Here is a 19,609-nt window from a genome sequence, read left to right on the forward strand (position 1 = left end):
TGGTAACTCATCACAGAGTATTACCGGTTCATACAAAATACCAATTGCCAGTTTGACAAAAATGAAGACTGGTAAGAATGTGTTGTGCCACTTTGGTCCCTCGTACCGCTTGGGATCTACGAACCGCTTGGGGTTGATATGCTGCTTCAGATTGGGAAACACATTCTACAAAATCACCACTAGTCTAAAGACTAGTAAACAACATACCGGTTGGGACAAATATCGGTTGAGCATAAGCTCATACACATAAAGGGGATCTCAATACAAGTGTGTGTCCATCAATGACAATCACAACATAAACAACAAAAATTCCAACAAGGTGTTGAAACCCTAGTTGTTTGTATTATCTCATTGCTCTCTCCCACAATCCACAGTGACCTCTTTTTCGTACATTCTTTACCAAGTTAGCTTGTGTAGTTAAATTAAGATAAGTAAAATATAAACACCTAAAATTTTCCTTTTATTGAAGAAATATATATTATTTATTATTTATTTAATTAGTTTTTACAATGTCTTCTATTAATTAAATAAATATTTTATTTATATAATTAATTCATTTTCCTTTTCCACTATTAATTGATAGTTTGTATTTATATAATTAATTCACTAAACCTCTTCTTTCTATTTTAAATAAATATTTATTATTTATTTATTCACATCTACCTTTCTCAAATTAAATAAATATCTTGTTTATTTTGTTAGGGGACTTTTTCTGTGGAATGAAATTTTATAATAAAGAATACTAAATAAATATAATTATGGACATTATAATTGTTATTAAGAGTTACAACTTTTTTAAACCACCCTTGAGACATTATTTAAAACCTATGAATTAATAAAGGACACATAGGGAAAGCATCCTCTCCATGATTTACAAATATGTATTAATCAATTTAATTCTGTCATTGCCCTGATGTTTCACCACTACAAATTATTATCTTAGTGTTATATATATATATATATATGTATGTATGTATGTATGTATGTATGTATGTATGTATGTATATCCTCCTTAAATGTATTTGTGGTATAAGTGTTATATTATTATGTTTTAAATTAAATTTATGATTGACTCACTTATTATTACATTAAATAATTTACTTTTCTAAATTTATATTGCATAAATTCATTTTAATAAAGGATGAATTAATTATCTTATTTTTCATTAAGTACATTATATTTAACTGTAATATTTGTTTTATTTAATTAGCTACAAATACTTAATTATTCATAGAAAAATAGCATTACATTTGGTATGAGAGCCCCAACGATCTTTACTCTACAAGTGTTTGCATTACTATTATTTTATATATAAAATCTTACCAACCCAAATTAGAACCCTAATTTGTTGCATAAATATTTCTATTTGATTTCATAAATAATAGTTTTGATACAACAAATTTAGTTCTTGAAACCATAAAAAAAAAATGAAATAAAAATAAATAAATAAATTATTTAAAAACTTATCACATTTGAAATCGAGTGAAAAAACTTGAAACTGTAGGTCTAAGGGTTGTAGTAAATCTGCACATTATATGTGTTGGAGAATGCCCTTGTAATTTACTTACGAACAGAGTGAGGAAATATTTTAGTAGGTCATGCTTGAAAGTTATTTCATAAAGTTTGCAAATAACAAAACATATTTACTATTGTTTTCTACACAACCAATCAAACCTAGAAATTGACCAATCAATCTATAGAAAGAAACCAAAAAAATTAATAAATTCTATTGAAAGGAATTTTAGTTGCACTAATCTGATAGATTGAATACTAATATGCAAACTCTTTATTTTAGCATGGTAATTTGTTTCTATGTCTGCAAATTTTTTTACAATTATAATTTCTCTAGCATTAAAGTTTACTTCATGTTGTATTAATTTCCATAGAATTTTCAACAAAATTCATTTTCTGCACATCCTCCAATCATAGCATGCCTTGTGATTATGATATTTTGAGGCATTATACTCTATATTATGCATGCTTCCATAGTTTATAAACATGTCCATCTTGGTTGCTTGTAAAATTTCCTCACTCTTCATTTTTAGATGCTATCCATTACCCATTTCTGCACACCAAGTTTTCTTAGAAAAATAATGGTGTTGCATTCCTAAAGTTTGGCAAAATGTAACCTCCTTTGTAGATCCCCAAAATAGAGCTCTAAAATTTACTAATTTAAATCTGTTTAGTGGTTTTGAAGTCTCCTTTTGAAATATCAGCTAAAGAATAAGAAATTGTGACGATGTACAAAGCGTAAGTCTTGAGTGTATAGATCTTGTTCTTAGTAGTCAATGGATTCAAGCATAAACATAGTGAATGAGTGAAGCACTGGAGATTTTAATATTGAAAAAGGAATGGGATAACTTCTCATTAAATTTAAAAAAAATAATTTACCCTCATATTTATAGCATCAAGAATGATATGGTTTCACTTATAGTAGTAAATTGATCTCAATATTCATTTAATATAACATGGCTACTAGTGTAAAAATTTGCAAGAAAATATTAAAAGAACAATATAAGATAGGAATATATTGAAACCAAATCTCAACTCGAACCAATAGTTTCATTTAATAGGTTGCAAAAAGAACTTTCAAAATAGCTTAACATTTCTTACTTCTCGCCTGAAAACAAACTTCAACTTACAATTAGTATTCTTATTTAAAAGGCTACAATTTTTTCCATTTCAAAAATTTACTAGCACTAAAACCCTATATTCTTTGTAGATTATTGAATGTAGGCATTGCTCTTGTGATTATGTAGTACAATAGTTGAATGTTAAGAAAACATCAAGTTGTAATCTATGTGAGATTTTCTAAATACAAGTGAGTAGAATAAACTCTAAATATATCTACGTTGGAAATTATAAGGTAACATAGATTATATTTCCATTGATTCTTGCAAATATATCCACTATAGAATCAGTTGTAGATAAGTATAAACTAATGAGGATTGTAGCTCACAATGGAAACATGCATTAGTAGATAGATGATAGATGTCATCTTTTGACAACGCAACAAACCTCAAATTTTTAATAATTGGGCACTCTCGAGTCCACCATATTCTAACATTAGATTTTATAGATGTGTAATATTAGGAAACTAATTTATTAATATAACCTGTTTGTATAAAACAAAATATATAGCTTACCTTAAATTAGTAGGCAACTGACTGTAGAACACAACCATAGTTGCCAAGTTTGATTAGGCTGGGGCATGAATCGTTCTACATAGATTGTTTGAAACCCAATTCTAGATAATTGAAGAAATTCTTGTGCAATGTCAGTGGAAAATATCAATTTTAATGCATTTGATGTGACTTTCGGCCTCAACCAAAACTCTATTTTGTATTGCATTTGATGAGATGATAACTATTTGAGGTGATCTTTTAAATGATTCAAGTGGCTTGTCTCTATTTCCGCATTTTATTTGCATGTCCACCAATTCATTTTCAATTATAATATCTACCAAAAATACTTATCCATTATGTTTCAATGAGTGTTAATACACTGTTAAAAAGCTCCCATATGGGTGTAAGCATAAATCCAAAGATTTCTTATGCATTGTGCATGCTTGCAGCATTCGCCAAAATAGTTGCAATAACAACCTCTCACAAATATATGCCTTCAAAAATAATTTGATGCATGAGCATATATTACTCCTAAATGTCCATTACATGAAAGAAGGATGCTAGAGAGAATTATGGAGTGTTTCATAAATACATTTGTTTGGAAATTTCTAGAACCCTTTCACCAAGTCCATTTGTTTCACAAAGGTCAAATGAATCATTTTAATATTGTTCTTATTTTTTTGTGATGTTGTGTTAAAGGGTAAGTGATAGCATCCATGAGTCCTCTTTATTTGTATTTATTTTCTTTAATTTCAAAGGCTAAAAAGAACGTCTATGCCTAGACTATTGCTAGGAATTTAACTATAATTGGAATTCTTACCATTACAACCCCTGTATTTCTATATGGTGATTTGAACTTTGGCCTTGGTATCTCATGCAATTTATTTACCATTACACCACAATACTTTTTATTTTTTATTTTTTTCATATCACTTACAATTTCTGATTTGGTAATTTTAGAATATTAATTTTTAGTTCATATCAACTTAATAGGTATTCTGTACAGTTACTATACAACAAGAGTCACACTATTGCCTTTTGTAAAGGGCCATAATACTAAAAAATTCATCAATAATTATAAAGTAAGGGCATAATTTGCCCCAATGTATTAAAAAGTGAAATACAATGTGTAATCACCAGCAATCATTTGAATTGTAGAGATCAATTCCTCTCATTATATTCTTTCCAACACAAGTTGGCTGCATAAGGTTAGCTATAGGTTAATATATATAATTTTATAAACATAATTTTTATAAAATTGTTATTGTTTTTCATATCTAAAGTAATAATTATAAATTATTTAAGATTTCTTTTCAACAATAAGTTAACGTGTCTTATGTCTCTCTTATGAAACTTAATTACTTAGTATAATATAAGGGTCAATTCTCCATATATTCTATTTATGGCTTTAGTTAAAAAAAGTTGTCTAGACAATTTGATGTTGGATCATGAAAATGTATTTAACCTATGTAGGAGTTAAGGGTCTACCTCTTAGTTTGACTCATGTGAATATGATATTGCTTCTATGTGTAACTTCCATGAGTCTGAACATGGATTAAAATAATTGTTGACAATTTTTTGCTTGCCAAGGTTAAAATAAATCTAAACTCTAGTTTCAAGGGGTTATTCCCTAAATCTCACTAGAAATATTTTTTAGTGCAGAGGTACTTCTATTTGAGTGAACTTAAAGGATTTATACTTTGTAGTCAAGGCTATAAGTCCTACTTAAAGAAGTCAATGAGTTATTTTTATCCAATATATTTTAATCTATATTGAGATGTTATTACCTATAAAATTAAAAAACATTATAAAAACTAAAACTAAGAATTTTTGTATCTAGAAAATTGATAAGTGATTTTAAAGGATATTTATAATCTACACATTGTTAGATAAATAAAAATAAAAAACATCATATCTAGATTTACCTAAGTTTGACCTAGGTTACATTGTGGGCCCATAACCCTTAGGTCCTAAGATCATTTTTAAAACTGGTAAAACACTTTAGCTACTAGAATATGCTAGTTAAATAATACAATGGCTTCAAAGATTCAAAACTAAAATGTTCCTCTTACCCTTAGACATGGGGACATACAATTTTTATAGGGGGAGAAACCACCTCTAAAATAATATATGTGGGCTCGATTTATTAAATATATTTAGGACTTCATTTAATGATATTAATTTTTAAGATTTTATGGTATAAACAATATAGAAAGATGTAATGAAGGCCTTGACTTATCTTCAAAAACATAGAATTCACCACAAAGATAATCATATTGTAGTGTTTAATCCCATGATACAATCAAATTTACAAACATTGTGACAGAAATGGAAAACCCAACAAATAAACATTATATGGTCCTTTGGGATCATAAAAATTTCCAGGGATCACTTGATTTCATGTGCTTCTATAACTTTTATTATGATCTTCCTATTAAAAAATATTCTATAGCTATCATGAGATCTCAATGATCTTGTTGAGTCTCATCTTCTAGGACATGGGACTATGAAAATCATCATTGTTATAGATAAATGATCAAATTTTTAAATAAACCAACCTTCACCCTTGGATTTTAATAAATTAATGGTTACACCTAATATTTTCCAATGAAGTGTTGAATACATGTTAATAATTTGATATTCTTTAGTTATTGTTAAAATGCTCAACAAGATTACCCTGGTTTATTTTATTGTACTTTGTTATTGGACTTGATCAACTCAATAATTTTGTACATGTTTTTTATAAGAGTTATTGTATATAAAAGATAATTGTGTATTTATTTTGCATGTGATATATATGAAAAGAAGATAGTCATGTAGTCCTGAATGCATGAATACCATCTTCAAATATATTTTTAGTATATAAGTATACTTTTATAAATTATGAGTGACTATATAGGAGTAAGTGTTGATTGATAATACTTTTATAAACAACAAAGCAATTAAAATAGTAAATAAAGTGAGGAGATTAAAATATAAACTATAATTATCTCTTCAACTAAATATTTATGATACATTTTAATGAAAATATTATCATTGGAAAAATGATTATTGAACTCGTGAAATTTGTCAAAATAAAAGATGATAATAATATATATGAATTAAAATAAAAATGGAAATACAATGAAGTATGCATGTATTCAATGTTAGTAATTGATTTATTGATCACAATTTATGAGTTGTGATGCAGATGCATCTCTTGCTATTGAGGAAAACAACTAAATTACAAGGAGAGAAATGCTATGGGACTTTTTCCCATGGAATGAAATTATAAAAAGGAATATTAAATAAATACAATTATGGATATTATAAATGTTATGAAGGGTTATGACTTTTGTAACCACCCTTGAGACATTATTTAAAACCTATGAATCAAAAAGGAAGGACACACATAGAGAATAATATAGAAGAAGGATAAATTGAAAGAAGCACAAGAGTGGAGGGGATAGTTAAGGTCTAGTGGTTAGGAGTTGGGCATTGGAGAAGGGGCATACAGTGAGCGTCCAACTCAGGGTACAATGTACACCTGAGAGTGTCCTGGGTAGGGTTGTGTTTACTTCATGTCATGAAGGCATGTGGGGTTCTGTGTAGGGACCATGTTCTCCTAGAGTGCTTCGCTGTTTGGAAACCCTAGGCGTGTAACTAATCCTCTGCATGCAGGAAAGCAGTCTCTCCATGATTTACAAATATGTATTAATCAATATATATATATATATATATATATATATATATATATATATATATATATATATATATATATATATATATATATATATATATATATATATATATATATATCTCTGTGTGTGTGTGTGTGTGTGTGTGTGTGTGTGTGTGTGTGTGTTTTTTTCCTCCTTGAATGTATTTGTGGTATGAATGTTATATTGTTATGTTTTAAATTACATTAAATGAAATAATTTACTTTATTAAATTTATATTACATAAAATCATTATAATAAGAGATGAATTAATTATCTTACTTTTAATTAAGTACATTAGATCGAATTATAATATTTATTTTATTTTATCAGCTGCAAATACTTAATTATTCATAGAAAAAAGTGCCATTGCATATTTAATTAGGTGGCTCTTTTTCTATTGTTTAAATAAATATTTTTATTTATTTTAATAATTTATTTATATTTTTCTTTTTATTTACATGATGCCATGTCTTTCTAAAAGCCTACTCCTCAATCCTAGCCCTTAATTGATCGTTTAACCTCTTAATCCTAACCCTTCATTTTTAGGATGTTCTCTATAAAAGAGGCTTCCTAATCTCATTTTCCATATAGCATATTTGGAGCATACTTACATTTTGTTGAAATCATTTTAGCATACATCATCACATTATCTTTGTATTATTGCTATACATTATCGCAGCCACATCCATTCTTTGCTCTCTTGTGCAAGAACAACACAAATCTAAGAGCAACAACATCAAATGCTAGATCCTAGACGATAAGAGAACAATGAAGAAAAGATTCTTATGCATGTGAAAGTGTATTAATTTATTTCATTGTTATTTGCATGCATTTGTAGTTTTATCCATTGATGTTGTCTTGAATTATTTTGTAAATCTAAGGTTAGTGGTTAGATCTTGTTAGGGTTTACAAATAACTTCATGATTTATCATAAATAGTTTGAATATATAATTTGTAACTATTTATGCATGTTGATTATTGTCAATTTCATATTTTAATACTAGATCTTGCATCCAATTTGTTAATTTCTATAATCCAGCAATAGATCAATTGTTCAACAAATATCATAGAAAGAAACAAGAACAATGTTTACCTATCTGATTTATAAAAATTAATACACTAGGTTAATTAACAATAAGTATAGTGGAAGCAAATTCACATGAAACCAATCACGCAAACATAGGTAACACCAATATACCCAGGAAACCCCAATGTAGGGAAACCACTACAAATGTTGAATCTTCTATTCATCTTCTAGAGAAAAATTTTCTTTCGAATACAATCTTAGTTGCTATAGCAATCTTACATATATAGTCGTCTTGATGAAAACATCAACTATGCAAGAGAAGTGAAACTTTCCTCATGAAACACATCCTAAGAGAAACTTTCCTTGCATGATGCAAATTGGAACTTTCCTTACATGAAGCAAGAGAAAGGAAACTTGTCTTACATAACTAAAACTATCCACACATAAAAATGGTCTTGGTGTAAACCTCACAATTCTAGGAAATGTTCTATTTACAAAATAGAAAAATATTCTCCTATTGAACAATCAAGACAAGCTGCACTTAAGCAACTTCCACAACCACACCTTTTGAACTATAAAAACTTAACACAATTTATATTATTTCCATAGTTCATTTTTAACTCAACTCAAAGATTATTGAATTCAACTTGTGCTCAGTCTTTTCAATCAGATTTGAGATTTAGCCAAGTGACTCCATTCTCCTTGTAAATGTAATCATTTGAAAGAGGTTTAGTTCTGTTTGCATGAATAAAGTTGTGAATTCTATTTCCCATCGTTACATAAGAAAGCAACGTTGTATATTTCTTGGCTAATCTGAAATCGAAACAGAAAATATGAATTCTATTGACACTAACTCGAATAGATGGGATACCCTCCTCATAATTCTTCTCAATGATGGCATGTTGGACACCTAATGTTGGATCGGGGAGGCGATTAGTTCGACCCCCTTCCTCGCCCATTGAGTTATGCTAATTTAGCTTGGCTCGTGGCTTGTATAAAACACACAACTATATACAATGTCCTTTTGAACTTATCTTTTATTATTCCTCTGTGTGCAACAACTGCGCATTGGGGAATAAAATTATCTTCTTTAGTATTTTCTACATCGGGCTCAGTAAATTTTAAATATTTATCCGTCTCAAGAGCTGCCTTCGACATAGCATCAATATCAAAGAATTGATCACCATGGGCGTGAGGTGTAGGTTTTAGGAGCAATGTAAGAAGAAGAAAATTGGCCCTCTCTTTCACCTGTGGGAGGAACCTACATAGGACGTAATCATCAATTGGTTGTTGATATCGATTTCTAGGTAGATGGGCATGTGCCTTGACGGGTGGATTTACTAGGCTTTATCCTAAAATATCATTCAAGTTATGGGGGAATCTCTTGTGGAGATCTCCTTTGTTCACATTCTAGTTTTAAGGAACAATGGGGACAGTTTGATGGAAGTTGTCCGCCACCCCTACTCAGCCAAGATAAAAGATTATTGTTGGCATTTTTAGGCCAACTCTATTTGGAGAGGTCACGTGACTGAGATGGCTCTTGTCCTCTATAGGGAAGACGTTGAAACTAGGAATTTTGAAGCCTTTGAGGCTCAGTTAAGCATGAATGGGAACTTATGCTCTCCCCAAGATAGATAGGATCTATGAACTACCTGGGGGCATGATGTATATCATGAACATGGTTTTACAATTTTTTCTAATCTAAATCAGGAGGTAGCCCATCTCATAGCACAATGTGTGTATGAATATTTTTTTTATGTTTATATAAAGTAGATATGTATATATGTGTGATATATGTATGTTTGTTTATTTTGTGTCTGTCATGTTCTAATTAAAGAAATTCTTTGAAGAAATAATTTTTAGATGAAAGTGAAATAATAAAAAGTCTTTGTCTTATGAAAACCATAATGTCTACCCTTCAACTAATTTAGCTTCAAGCTTGTTTCAGCATACAGCTCCTTCTCTATGCCTAAAGCTAAAATTGAACGTCGGGAATGATTATCTTGAAGGGGCCACATCGTTGATTTTATAATTGGAATTTTAAGTAATTCAAACAGAATGCAACTGAAAGAGAGATTAACTTGTTAGAGCTAGTACAGCTTTATAAATTTCAAGATTTTAGAAACTGACAAAATTGTAGGTCGTTACTGCTAACAATATATTTTTGAGTAGTAAACAATGCTCATAAATTGCTCGGGCAGCGCCTACCATTTTCTATTTTGACCAAAATTGAAAACCGCATGTATTATAACCCTCTCCAATACATTAAGACAGTACAGTGGAAAAATGATGTACTCATAAAGATTACGGATAAAAATTGGATATTACATGGTAGACTTCATTTCAAATTACATTGATTAGATATAAATTAAAATCTTCACTATAAACTTGACTTTAAACAACATAATTTGTATTTCCAGCATTTAAATACCCTACCATAGTAGAATACAGCATTATATATGTCTCAACTCCGGAAAACACTTTACAACTAACACCATTATAAACTCAACAAATTACTTAATGCATGTCAGGCAACAATAGATAGCAAACAGGTAGGGTTTTCAACGCTCACAAAGATAAGCCACAACAGCATCCAGCAAAGCAAAGCATCTGTACCTCCATTCTATGTGAAAACACAACACTGCAATCACACTAGCAAATCCCATCCCGTAACATAACCCCACTGTCACTGCCCACCATCGATCCATTTTATCTGTATCATTTGCAATAACTGTATTATTCAACTCTACCTGGCGACCTCTTTCACCAAAACTAGAGCTCTGTGTTCTATTTTCGAGGGGAGGCCCCATAATTTTGGGGTTCCCAAGAAATGAAGAATCTTCAAACGTTGAAAACTGATAACCCTGCGGAATTAATCCAGAAAGCATGTTGTATGAAAGATTCAAGACAGAAAGGAAAGTGAGACTTACAAGCTCTTGGGGAATCTTCCCTGATAACATGTTTCCTGAAAGATCCAGAGACTCCAGGCTAACCATCTGTCCAAAGGATTTCGGAATTGAGCCACTGATGTTGTTGTTTGAAATATTCAGAGCAACTAGGCCCTGGAGAAGTCCCATTTTCGGAGGAATGCTACCCCGGAGCTTGTTATGTGACAAGTCCATAACTTTGAATGATCTCCATATTTTTTGATATCGACGTGCCGTTCCTTTAATCCAGAGCGTTATTTGATCCACAAAGAGTACTGAGTGATAGATGTATGTATTGGCTTCAGTCAAAAAACCGTCTGATACATCAAGACGTTGCATTTCAAAACTCTGTGATTGACTTATCATAGCATGGACCATTTCTAAACTTTCAGGGATACTTCCTGATATATTGTTATGAGATAAATCTAAGACCTGAAGACTCTTTAGCTCAAACAACTCGGATGGAATACTACCCTCAAGCTTATTATTTGTCAAGCTGAGTATTTGTAAATATTTCATCTTTCCAAACCAAATTGGGATCCTCCCTTCAAACCTGTTATTTCCTATGTCCAGTACCTCAATATATGCACAATTTGCAGTAGATGGAGAAATAACACCTTGCAAATTGTTTCCATTGAGGTTTAATGTCTGGAGTTGAGTCAGATTTCCTACCTCCTCTGGTATCTCACCTTGGAAATCATTTTGAGCCAAATTTAAAATTACAAGAGACGAACATCTCCCCAGATCTGCAGAAATCACATCACTTAGTTTGTTGTCTGACAAATCCAAAATCATCAACTCATTTTCAATTTTACACATTGAATACGGAATACCTCCACTCAGATTATTTGCGGACAGGGACAAATAGTTGTATGGAAAGATTGTAGCAGGAATAGAACCATTAAACTTGTTATGTGACAAATCCAATGTGAATCCATAAAATGAAAGAGCTGAAATAGGGCCGTGAAAGCTATTATTATGCAAGGCCACCAATTCAAAATTACTGTAGTTGAATGGGGGCAGAAAGCCTCCTAGTTGGTTATTTGAAAAGATTAAGCATCCTCAGCTTAGTAAGATCCTTAAGCCAAGTAGGAACACCTCTCCGAATTCTGTTATCTGACAGGTCCAAATCTTCTAGTAAATATTGAGTAGACAGAAATGCTGGAAAATTTCCTTCAATATTACAAGAGCTTAATCCCAGGTACTCCAGATGAGAAAACTGTGGAACCCAGCTTGAAGGAATGTTGATAGTCAGCTGATTTCTAGATAACTGGAGTATACGAAGTTGAGTCAAATTATGGAACATAGAAATAGAAACAACGCCTGTTAAATTGTTGGAAGAAAGCGACAGTACTTCCAATCCAACAAGCTCTGAAAATGAATTTAGTATTGCTCCAGACACCTGATTATCGTCTAAGTTAAGGCAACTTAATATAGAGAGCTTACCCAAAGAGTTTGGGATATCACCATTTAGTTGATTTCTCATGAGATCCATATATTGGAGAGAGGAAAGCCTGCCAACACAGTCTGGTATTCTGGCCTTCAAATTGTTAAATTCAAGATCAATCATTGAAAGACTAGACGGTTGCCTCGGTGGAGATCCATATATGGGTATAACCCCCGTGAACTGATTGTCGGAGAGATCGAGTGTCTCAAGTTTCGAAAAGTTTGCAATGGAAGCAGGAATTACTCCTTGTAGACTGTTTTTTCTCAAACAAAGATTGCTCAGACTTGAAGCTTCGTGCAAGAAATCGGAAGGGATGGAACCAGTGAGATCACAGTCAGTGAGATCAAGTGAAACCAAGGATGAGACATTCTGTAACCAGGACGGTACTTGGAATGGAAAGGAGTTATATCGAAGATGGAGCTGGGATAAATGGGTAAGGTTTAGAAGTGAAGGAATACTTCCTGAAAGACCACATGCAGACAGGTAAATCAATCTAAGTTTTGAGAGCCTGGAGACAGAGTCGCCTCAGTTGTGAGACGCCTTTTCTAGGTTCACCCTCTTCATTGCGAGGTATTCCAAGTTTCTCAAATTTCTGACTAATTCATCAAACCTTGAACTCTTCAGTCTCCATTTCTTGTGATACTCTGAAGAATGCAATTTGTAATAGTCTGACAGATCAAGATGTTGTAAGGCTGACAAATTTCCCAGCTCTAGAGGGATCTCACCCTCAAACCTAGCATAAGCCAGGCTAAGAAAAGTAAGCCTCTTGAGCCTTCCTAACAGTGGAGGTATAGCAATGCCTTGGAAGTCATTCCAGCTTAAATCCAGGTGGCGCAGATGTTGCAGATTAAACAAAGATGGATGAATCTTCCCCCTCCACTGGTGGTTTACTTGATAACGATGATCATCTCCCTTATGATGAGGGTTTTTGAGATCAAGTTGAATAACATGAATTGTTTGGTGGTCACAAACAATTCCCTCCCACGCGCAACAATTGTATCCGCGCCATGTGCTTAATCTACCATAGGAATCGTTTAGGCCTCCTCTGAAATCGAGCAGATATTTTCTTTCATCATCTCTGCATCCACTGATATATGGTAAATCAATTATCACACCAATACCCAAGGCCAAGCTTAGAGCAATACAAAACGAAATGAAAGACATGATTTTATGCAAGTTCGTATGGCGTAACGAGTGTGGTTTACATTTTATATATAAATAAAATTCATACGGGCAGAATTTACTAGAGACTTTTCTTCCACTAAAAGATGGGGACATTATTATTAGAGGTCTATTATTTTATAAATTCTGCCACACATTTCTCATCAACTGTTGTTTTAAAAATGTATTTTCGTGATGGTATTTAATAGGGTCCTTTCATTGTAGTTGAGCTATTAAGAGGAATTTAGTCTTCACCTCAAATACTAGAGATTTAAAATTTTATTCTAACTTGTATTAGATCAAATATTATTTGGACGGTTATATTTGACATTTTTCTATGTATGACAAATTTGTATGGGTTTGGTTCTCTAATCTCTAATGGTATAATAAACCTGAATATAAGGTGATTAATATTAATATATTCAAGTGTCAAATTAATTTTTTTATAATATTTAATAATAGAAAAGAATATTCTTCTATGCATGGAAGGTTTTAAGAAGGACTTTTCTTTGATATCTTTTGTATGATGTCTATGAATATTTTCATTTTTATTATAATAATATCAAAAACATTTGTAGTCTTTACATGTGTATCTTATTTGAAGTAGATTGTATTTATAATAGGTATGTTTCTTAAATTAATTAATAATAAAGTAAATCTAACTAAAAAATTGAGCTTAATATGTAGGTTGAATTTGATTAAATGTTTAATCTTATTAATGATTAAAGTTAGGTAAAACAAAATATTTAAGTAGTTTTGTATATTGTTTTTTGATTATTTTTGATATTTTTATATCTTCAATTTGATTTTTTTTTAATTTAATAAATTATTTTTTCTTTTATTCATATTTGATATATATTTATAATTTGAAAATAGCATTGCCTACTTAAATAATTTCATAGTTTAATATACATAATTTTCTACTTAATACTGACTATAATCCCCTAAATTTATTAAGAGCTAGTTTTTATACTATTCTTGATACTTATCTGATTTCAACAACTTTTTTTAAAAATCATATTGACAAGAAAAATAAGTCTCCTTGTAAAAAAATGGTATGTAGAAATTATATTGTCATCTTCTAAAATTTTGTTTTCAACATGAAAAAATTGCCTAGATTGTTATACTTTTTTTGTGGTGAATTTACAAACCTTTCTATAGAAAAATTAAGAGTTTATTTCTAAAATTATACCTTAAAAACTAGATACAATACATTCTTGTTGGATAATGAGTCTCCATGAGGCACCTTCATGCTCAAGGTTGTATGGGTAATCTTATTATTCAATTATCATTGCATAATTAAAGCTACTACTATTGTGTGCAAAATATTGATATTAATAAGAGATTTCATCTAATTCAAAGTTGATGTAACCATATTGGTGAACCACTATAAATTTGTGTTATGTGTCCTATATAATTCTATTTCTAAGTTGTTTTATCTTCTCTTTCCATGAAAAAATGAGAAGTAGATAAGTACAAAATCAGAAATTTTTTGGGCAAAATTTTGGATTATGGAAGATGTAGATGGAACCATTAGTGATTAGAGGAAATATTTCACTTGGGTTGGAAGGGAAAGACAATAAGATGAAAATTATGGTTGATGAGGAGTAGGATAAATTGGATAAAAGGAAAAAAGAAACAATTCTCTCTCTATCAAGCAATGCTTTACTTAATATCTCAATTGAGAAGACATTGAAAGGTTTGCGGGACAAATTATCTAATATGTATGAGAGGGATTCCATTTATAATAAAGTTTATCTCATGAAAAAATTGTATAATTTGAAGATGAAGGTTGGAACATGCCAAATCATCTCAACAAATTCAATACTTTAACTAGCCAATTAATGTCTATCAACATAAATTTGGATGATGAAATCAAAGCCATCTTGTTGTTGTGTTCACTACCATATAAGTAGGAACACGTGATGATGACAATCAACATTTCAACCTTTAGAAAAAGAGTACTCAAATTTGGTGACGTTGTCATAAGTCTCTTTATGAAAGACATGAAGAGAAAAAATCAAGGATGGTCTTGTTGAGTGATCCCTTAATTTTTGATAGTATAGGGAAAAATCAATATATAGGTAGAACTAACTATAGATGAAGATCAAAATCTTTAGAATGAATGATGTTAAGGGGAAGAAATAAAGATCATTATTTTTCTGACAAAGAAGGACACACCCAAAATAATTATTATTCATATAAAAAGTGTGGAGTTAATGAGAAGATAACAAATTCAACACTACATGTGAACAAGATGAAGGTTCTCTAGTCTTATCAATAAGTAAAACTACAATAGATTTCTGGGTTTTCATACAAATTCAAGCTAGGAAGCTTTCAAAAACTATCAAGAAGGAAAACTTCGTAAAGTGTATCTAGGTGACAATGAACCATGCAAGATAGTTGGAAAATGTGATGCTGCACTTAAATAATAAAAATAAAATATTCGTAAAGGATGCGAGATATGTTCCTAAACTCAAAGGGAACCTAATTTTCATAGGAAAGCTTAATGCTCAATGATGTAGCATCACTTTTTCTTTAAACTCTTGCAAGGTGTCTAAATGAGCCTTAGTGGTTGCAAGAGGTAGCAAGTGTGAAACTTTATATTTTAAGAGATCCTTATTGAATTTGGGGATACAATGGCGATTGTGGATACTTGAACAAAACTTTGGCATAAGCTTAGGCATATGAACAAGAGGTGACTTAAAATCATACTTAAAAGGGATCAACTTCTAGATTTGGCTTATATTCTTTCATTTTATTCTCTTACCTAATCCAATAGAGGTAGATGGCTCCTCTATTGAGGTGGAGAGTGGCTTGGTGTGTGATGTTGGAAGGAGATTCATGGGGGCTTTAATTTCCTTGGTTTTGGTGGGATGTTGGCTTGCTACTTTCATCACCTTTCTTCCCTTTTTTTTTCAATTTTATCATATGGAGGCGGAGAGATTGATGGCATTTTTTTTCTTGGTGTATGACAAGTTTGTGTTTCAGCACTAGTCAAAGGTTTTGGGCACCTTTCTAAAACCTAGTTTTCTAACAAATTTATTGTATCTTTTCTATTTTTTACTGGAAGTGAAGGTTATGGGATCCTTTTCAAAACCCATTGTTATGGTTAAGGGACCCTAAAATATCCCTTTACTAAAAAATCATAGGTTATAAAAACCTTGCAAAACCCATCGTTTAGTTTATGGGAGCATGGGAAAACCCTCTATCTTTGTCCTTATGAGGGCTCTTGTTTAATGTCTTAGGCCTTTTGGATGTTTTAGTTAGTTCTTTGGTGCCTATTTTCTTTTTCTTGGTTGTTTGTTGCTTGTTGTTAGTCTTTGATGTATTTTTTTGCAGTGTTCTTTTTAGGGGTTCTGGATTCTTTCTAATAATAGAAGGTTTTAGGTCCTTTCAAAATATGATGTAAGGGGTTTCAAGTCCCTTCAAAACCTATTTTAATCCTAATAAAAAAATTAAATATATTTTAAATTCATTGATTTGGATTTGTTTGAGGATAGTGTCTATGAAAAATAAAGGTGGACTAGCTTTCTCAAAGACCAAACATGATAATAAGACAATGCCCTTGGAGATCATGCATTCAAATCTATTTGGTCCTATAGAGATAACCTATATTGGTGTAGATGAAAAGTGTGGAGTTATATGTTCAATAGAAAATTTGAAGTCTTTTCAATATTTTAAACTTTCAAACCCATAGTTGAAATCAAAGCGACAAAAAAATGAAATGTTTAAAAAGAAATAATGGGGGAGAATTTTTATTTAAATAATTTTTTATTTTATGTATATAATAGAATCTTAAGGATTAAAATAGTTCTTTTCACCCCTCAAGTAAATTTTGTGTCTAAGAGGTTGAAGCGAATGATTTTAGAGAGACGTCAAAGTATGATATCTAATGTTGTGTTGAGAAAACAATTTTTGATTGAGGCAATTAATATATAATAGTTTATTTGACCTATCAACGCCCTTCATCTTGATTACCTTTTGATATTCTAGACGAGAGATAGTAGGGAAGGTGAATTTCCTATGGTCATCTATAGGTCTTAGTTTATGATGCATTTGGTCACATTCCCAAGTAGAAGAGAATGAAATTGGATCGCAAATATAAATGGTGCATTTTAATAGGCTATAGTGAGGAATAGTATGGTTTCCAGTTGTGGAATCCACTTGAAAAATAGATAGTTCATAATAAGGATGTCATATTTAATGAGAAATATTTCCCAAGTCTTCAAGCACAAGAGATGCAAACAAAGGAATGTGTTCCTTTATCAAAAGTTACAATTGGAAATGATATATCTACACAAGAACTAATAAATGGATGCAATTTGAATTCCCATATCTAGTACCCACCCCCTATAAATTCTATCTCTATACAAAATCAAGTAAGAGCCACATAAGTCATCTCTCTACCCACTGTAACAAGAGTTGTAGAATAAATTAATTTCTTACAACAATGCATTCCTGCAAACATTTTATCCATAATATTTTATATTTATCCCATTTTATTTTACATGAGAATGATCATCCCATGCAACTTCTACTTAGTTCTAACCCACCATAATCACTACCAAAGCCTCAATTTGTCTAGTTGTGGCCTTTCAGCACTTAAAGATCACCTCCAAATTATTTTATGTTAGGATTGGAACAAGTTTTTAATGCAAAGAAAAAGTCATCCAATCAACTCGTGCATTTTATAAACCTATAGATTATCCCAAATAATTCATTTTATATTCTAACCCCATGTAGCCTCTACCATTTGATCTATCAATACTAACAATAATAAAAATTGGCAAGGATAATGCTAATGCTATGCAAGCCTTGAAAATGTCTCTACCGTCCAATCTATCTTGTCATTTTTGTGTCTCAAACAATCTCAATCTGCCATAGTTCAGTTAGTCCTCTAACTTAGTGCCAAAATATACTAGAAATTATAATGTTGGTAATACATAGGGTCATTCAAGTCTACAATATAACATAATCTCTAATAATATAGGGATGTAAGGAGTGATAAATCACCTGGTGATACATAGGTTATATGATATAGCAGTAATACAAGTAATATAAGGACAATAAAGGGAGAAAATATATTCCAATTTAAAATCCAATTCATCTTCAAGTGAATTGGTGATAGAACAGAGTCATGTTAAAAATAGTGACAGTAGTAATAATGTTAGTAATATTGGTGCATAAATGATAATTTACAGCCAATACTCACAAATACATAGAGTCAAGATCCTCAATCAAGGAGGTCCACTTGGAAGCATCGACCTCTAACAAGTTAGAAGATTATTAGTTGTTCATCTCTAAGCAAGAAAAAATAATAAAATTTAAAGATGCTTAAAAATTCATCTATAGTGCAAAGTGGATAGATTTAATGAAAGAGGAATTGAACTCATTAATTACCAATCATACATGGGATCTAGTCAAGGTTCCATGCAATCGAAGAGAATTTAAGATTCAATGGGTGTATATGTTAAAACAGGAAGGAGGCAAGAAATTCTATCAAACCAAATTGGTGTTGAAGAGATCAAAAAAAGGGAATTGATTTTAATGAAATTTTCTCACCAGTTCTAAACATGACCACCATCTAAGTAGTTTTTAGCATAGCAATGATTTATGATCTTTTGTAAGAATAACTAGTTGTGAAGACAATATTTCTTGATGGTGACATAAAAGAGGATCTATATATGCACCAATATGAAGGTTTTGATAAACAAGGAAAAAATGATTTATATTGTAGGTTAAGAAGTTTGTATGGACTTAAAGAAGCCTCATTAAAGTGGTACCTCAAGCTTATTTCCTTCATGGATGAGCATAATTTCAAACAATGTGAATATGTTCCACATGTCTACTTCTAGGTACAGACCAATATTGAGTTTGTTTTATTGTTTCTCTATCTTGACAATATGCTAGCAACCAACAATAGCATAAGATTTATTCATGATTTTAAGAAATACTTAGATCATAATTTTATAGTGAAGGACTTATGGGCAAAGAAATTATACTTAGTATATCCATAATTAAGGATAGAAGGAAGAGAATAAATCAATTTGTCACAAGAGAAGTATATTAACAAGGTTTTTGATAGATTCAACATGAAGGGTTCTAAGCCTATAATCACTCCACTTGTTGATCATTTTATTTGTCTTCTGTAATATGCCCCTAGGAATAATAAAAGTAAGAATAAATTAAAGGTATTCCATATTTATCAACCAGTGCGA

The 19,609-nt window shown here is 31.0% G+C and overlaps 1 protein-coding gene across 1 annotated transcript; it reads right to left on the bottom strand.

Annotated features, from left to right (window-relative positions):
- Positions 1–10,414: 10,414 nt before the first annotated feature.
- LOC131857839 (receptor-like protein EIX2) lies at positions 10,415–13,391 on the bottom strand. Its single transcript, XM_059210589.1, has 3 exons — positions 12,838–13,391; positions 11,879–12,735; positions 10,415–11,811 (listed from the first exon to the last, which is right to left on the bottom strand). Exons 1-3 carry the CDS (start codon positions 13,389–13,391, stop codon positions 10,415–10,417), a joined length of 2,808 nt encoding a protein of 935 aa, XP_059066572.1.
- Positions 13,392–19,609: the final 6,218 nt, after the last annotated feature.

Source organism: Cryptomeria japonica, chromosome 8 (genome assembly GCF_030272615.1).
Source record: "Cryptomeria japonica chromosome 8, Sugi_1.0, whole genome shotgun sequence".
Classification (NCBI taxonomy): domain Eukaryota; kingdom Viridiplantae; phylum Streptophyta; class Pinopsida; order Cupressales; family Cupressaceae; genus Cryptomeria; species Cryptomeria japonica.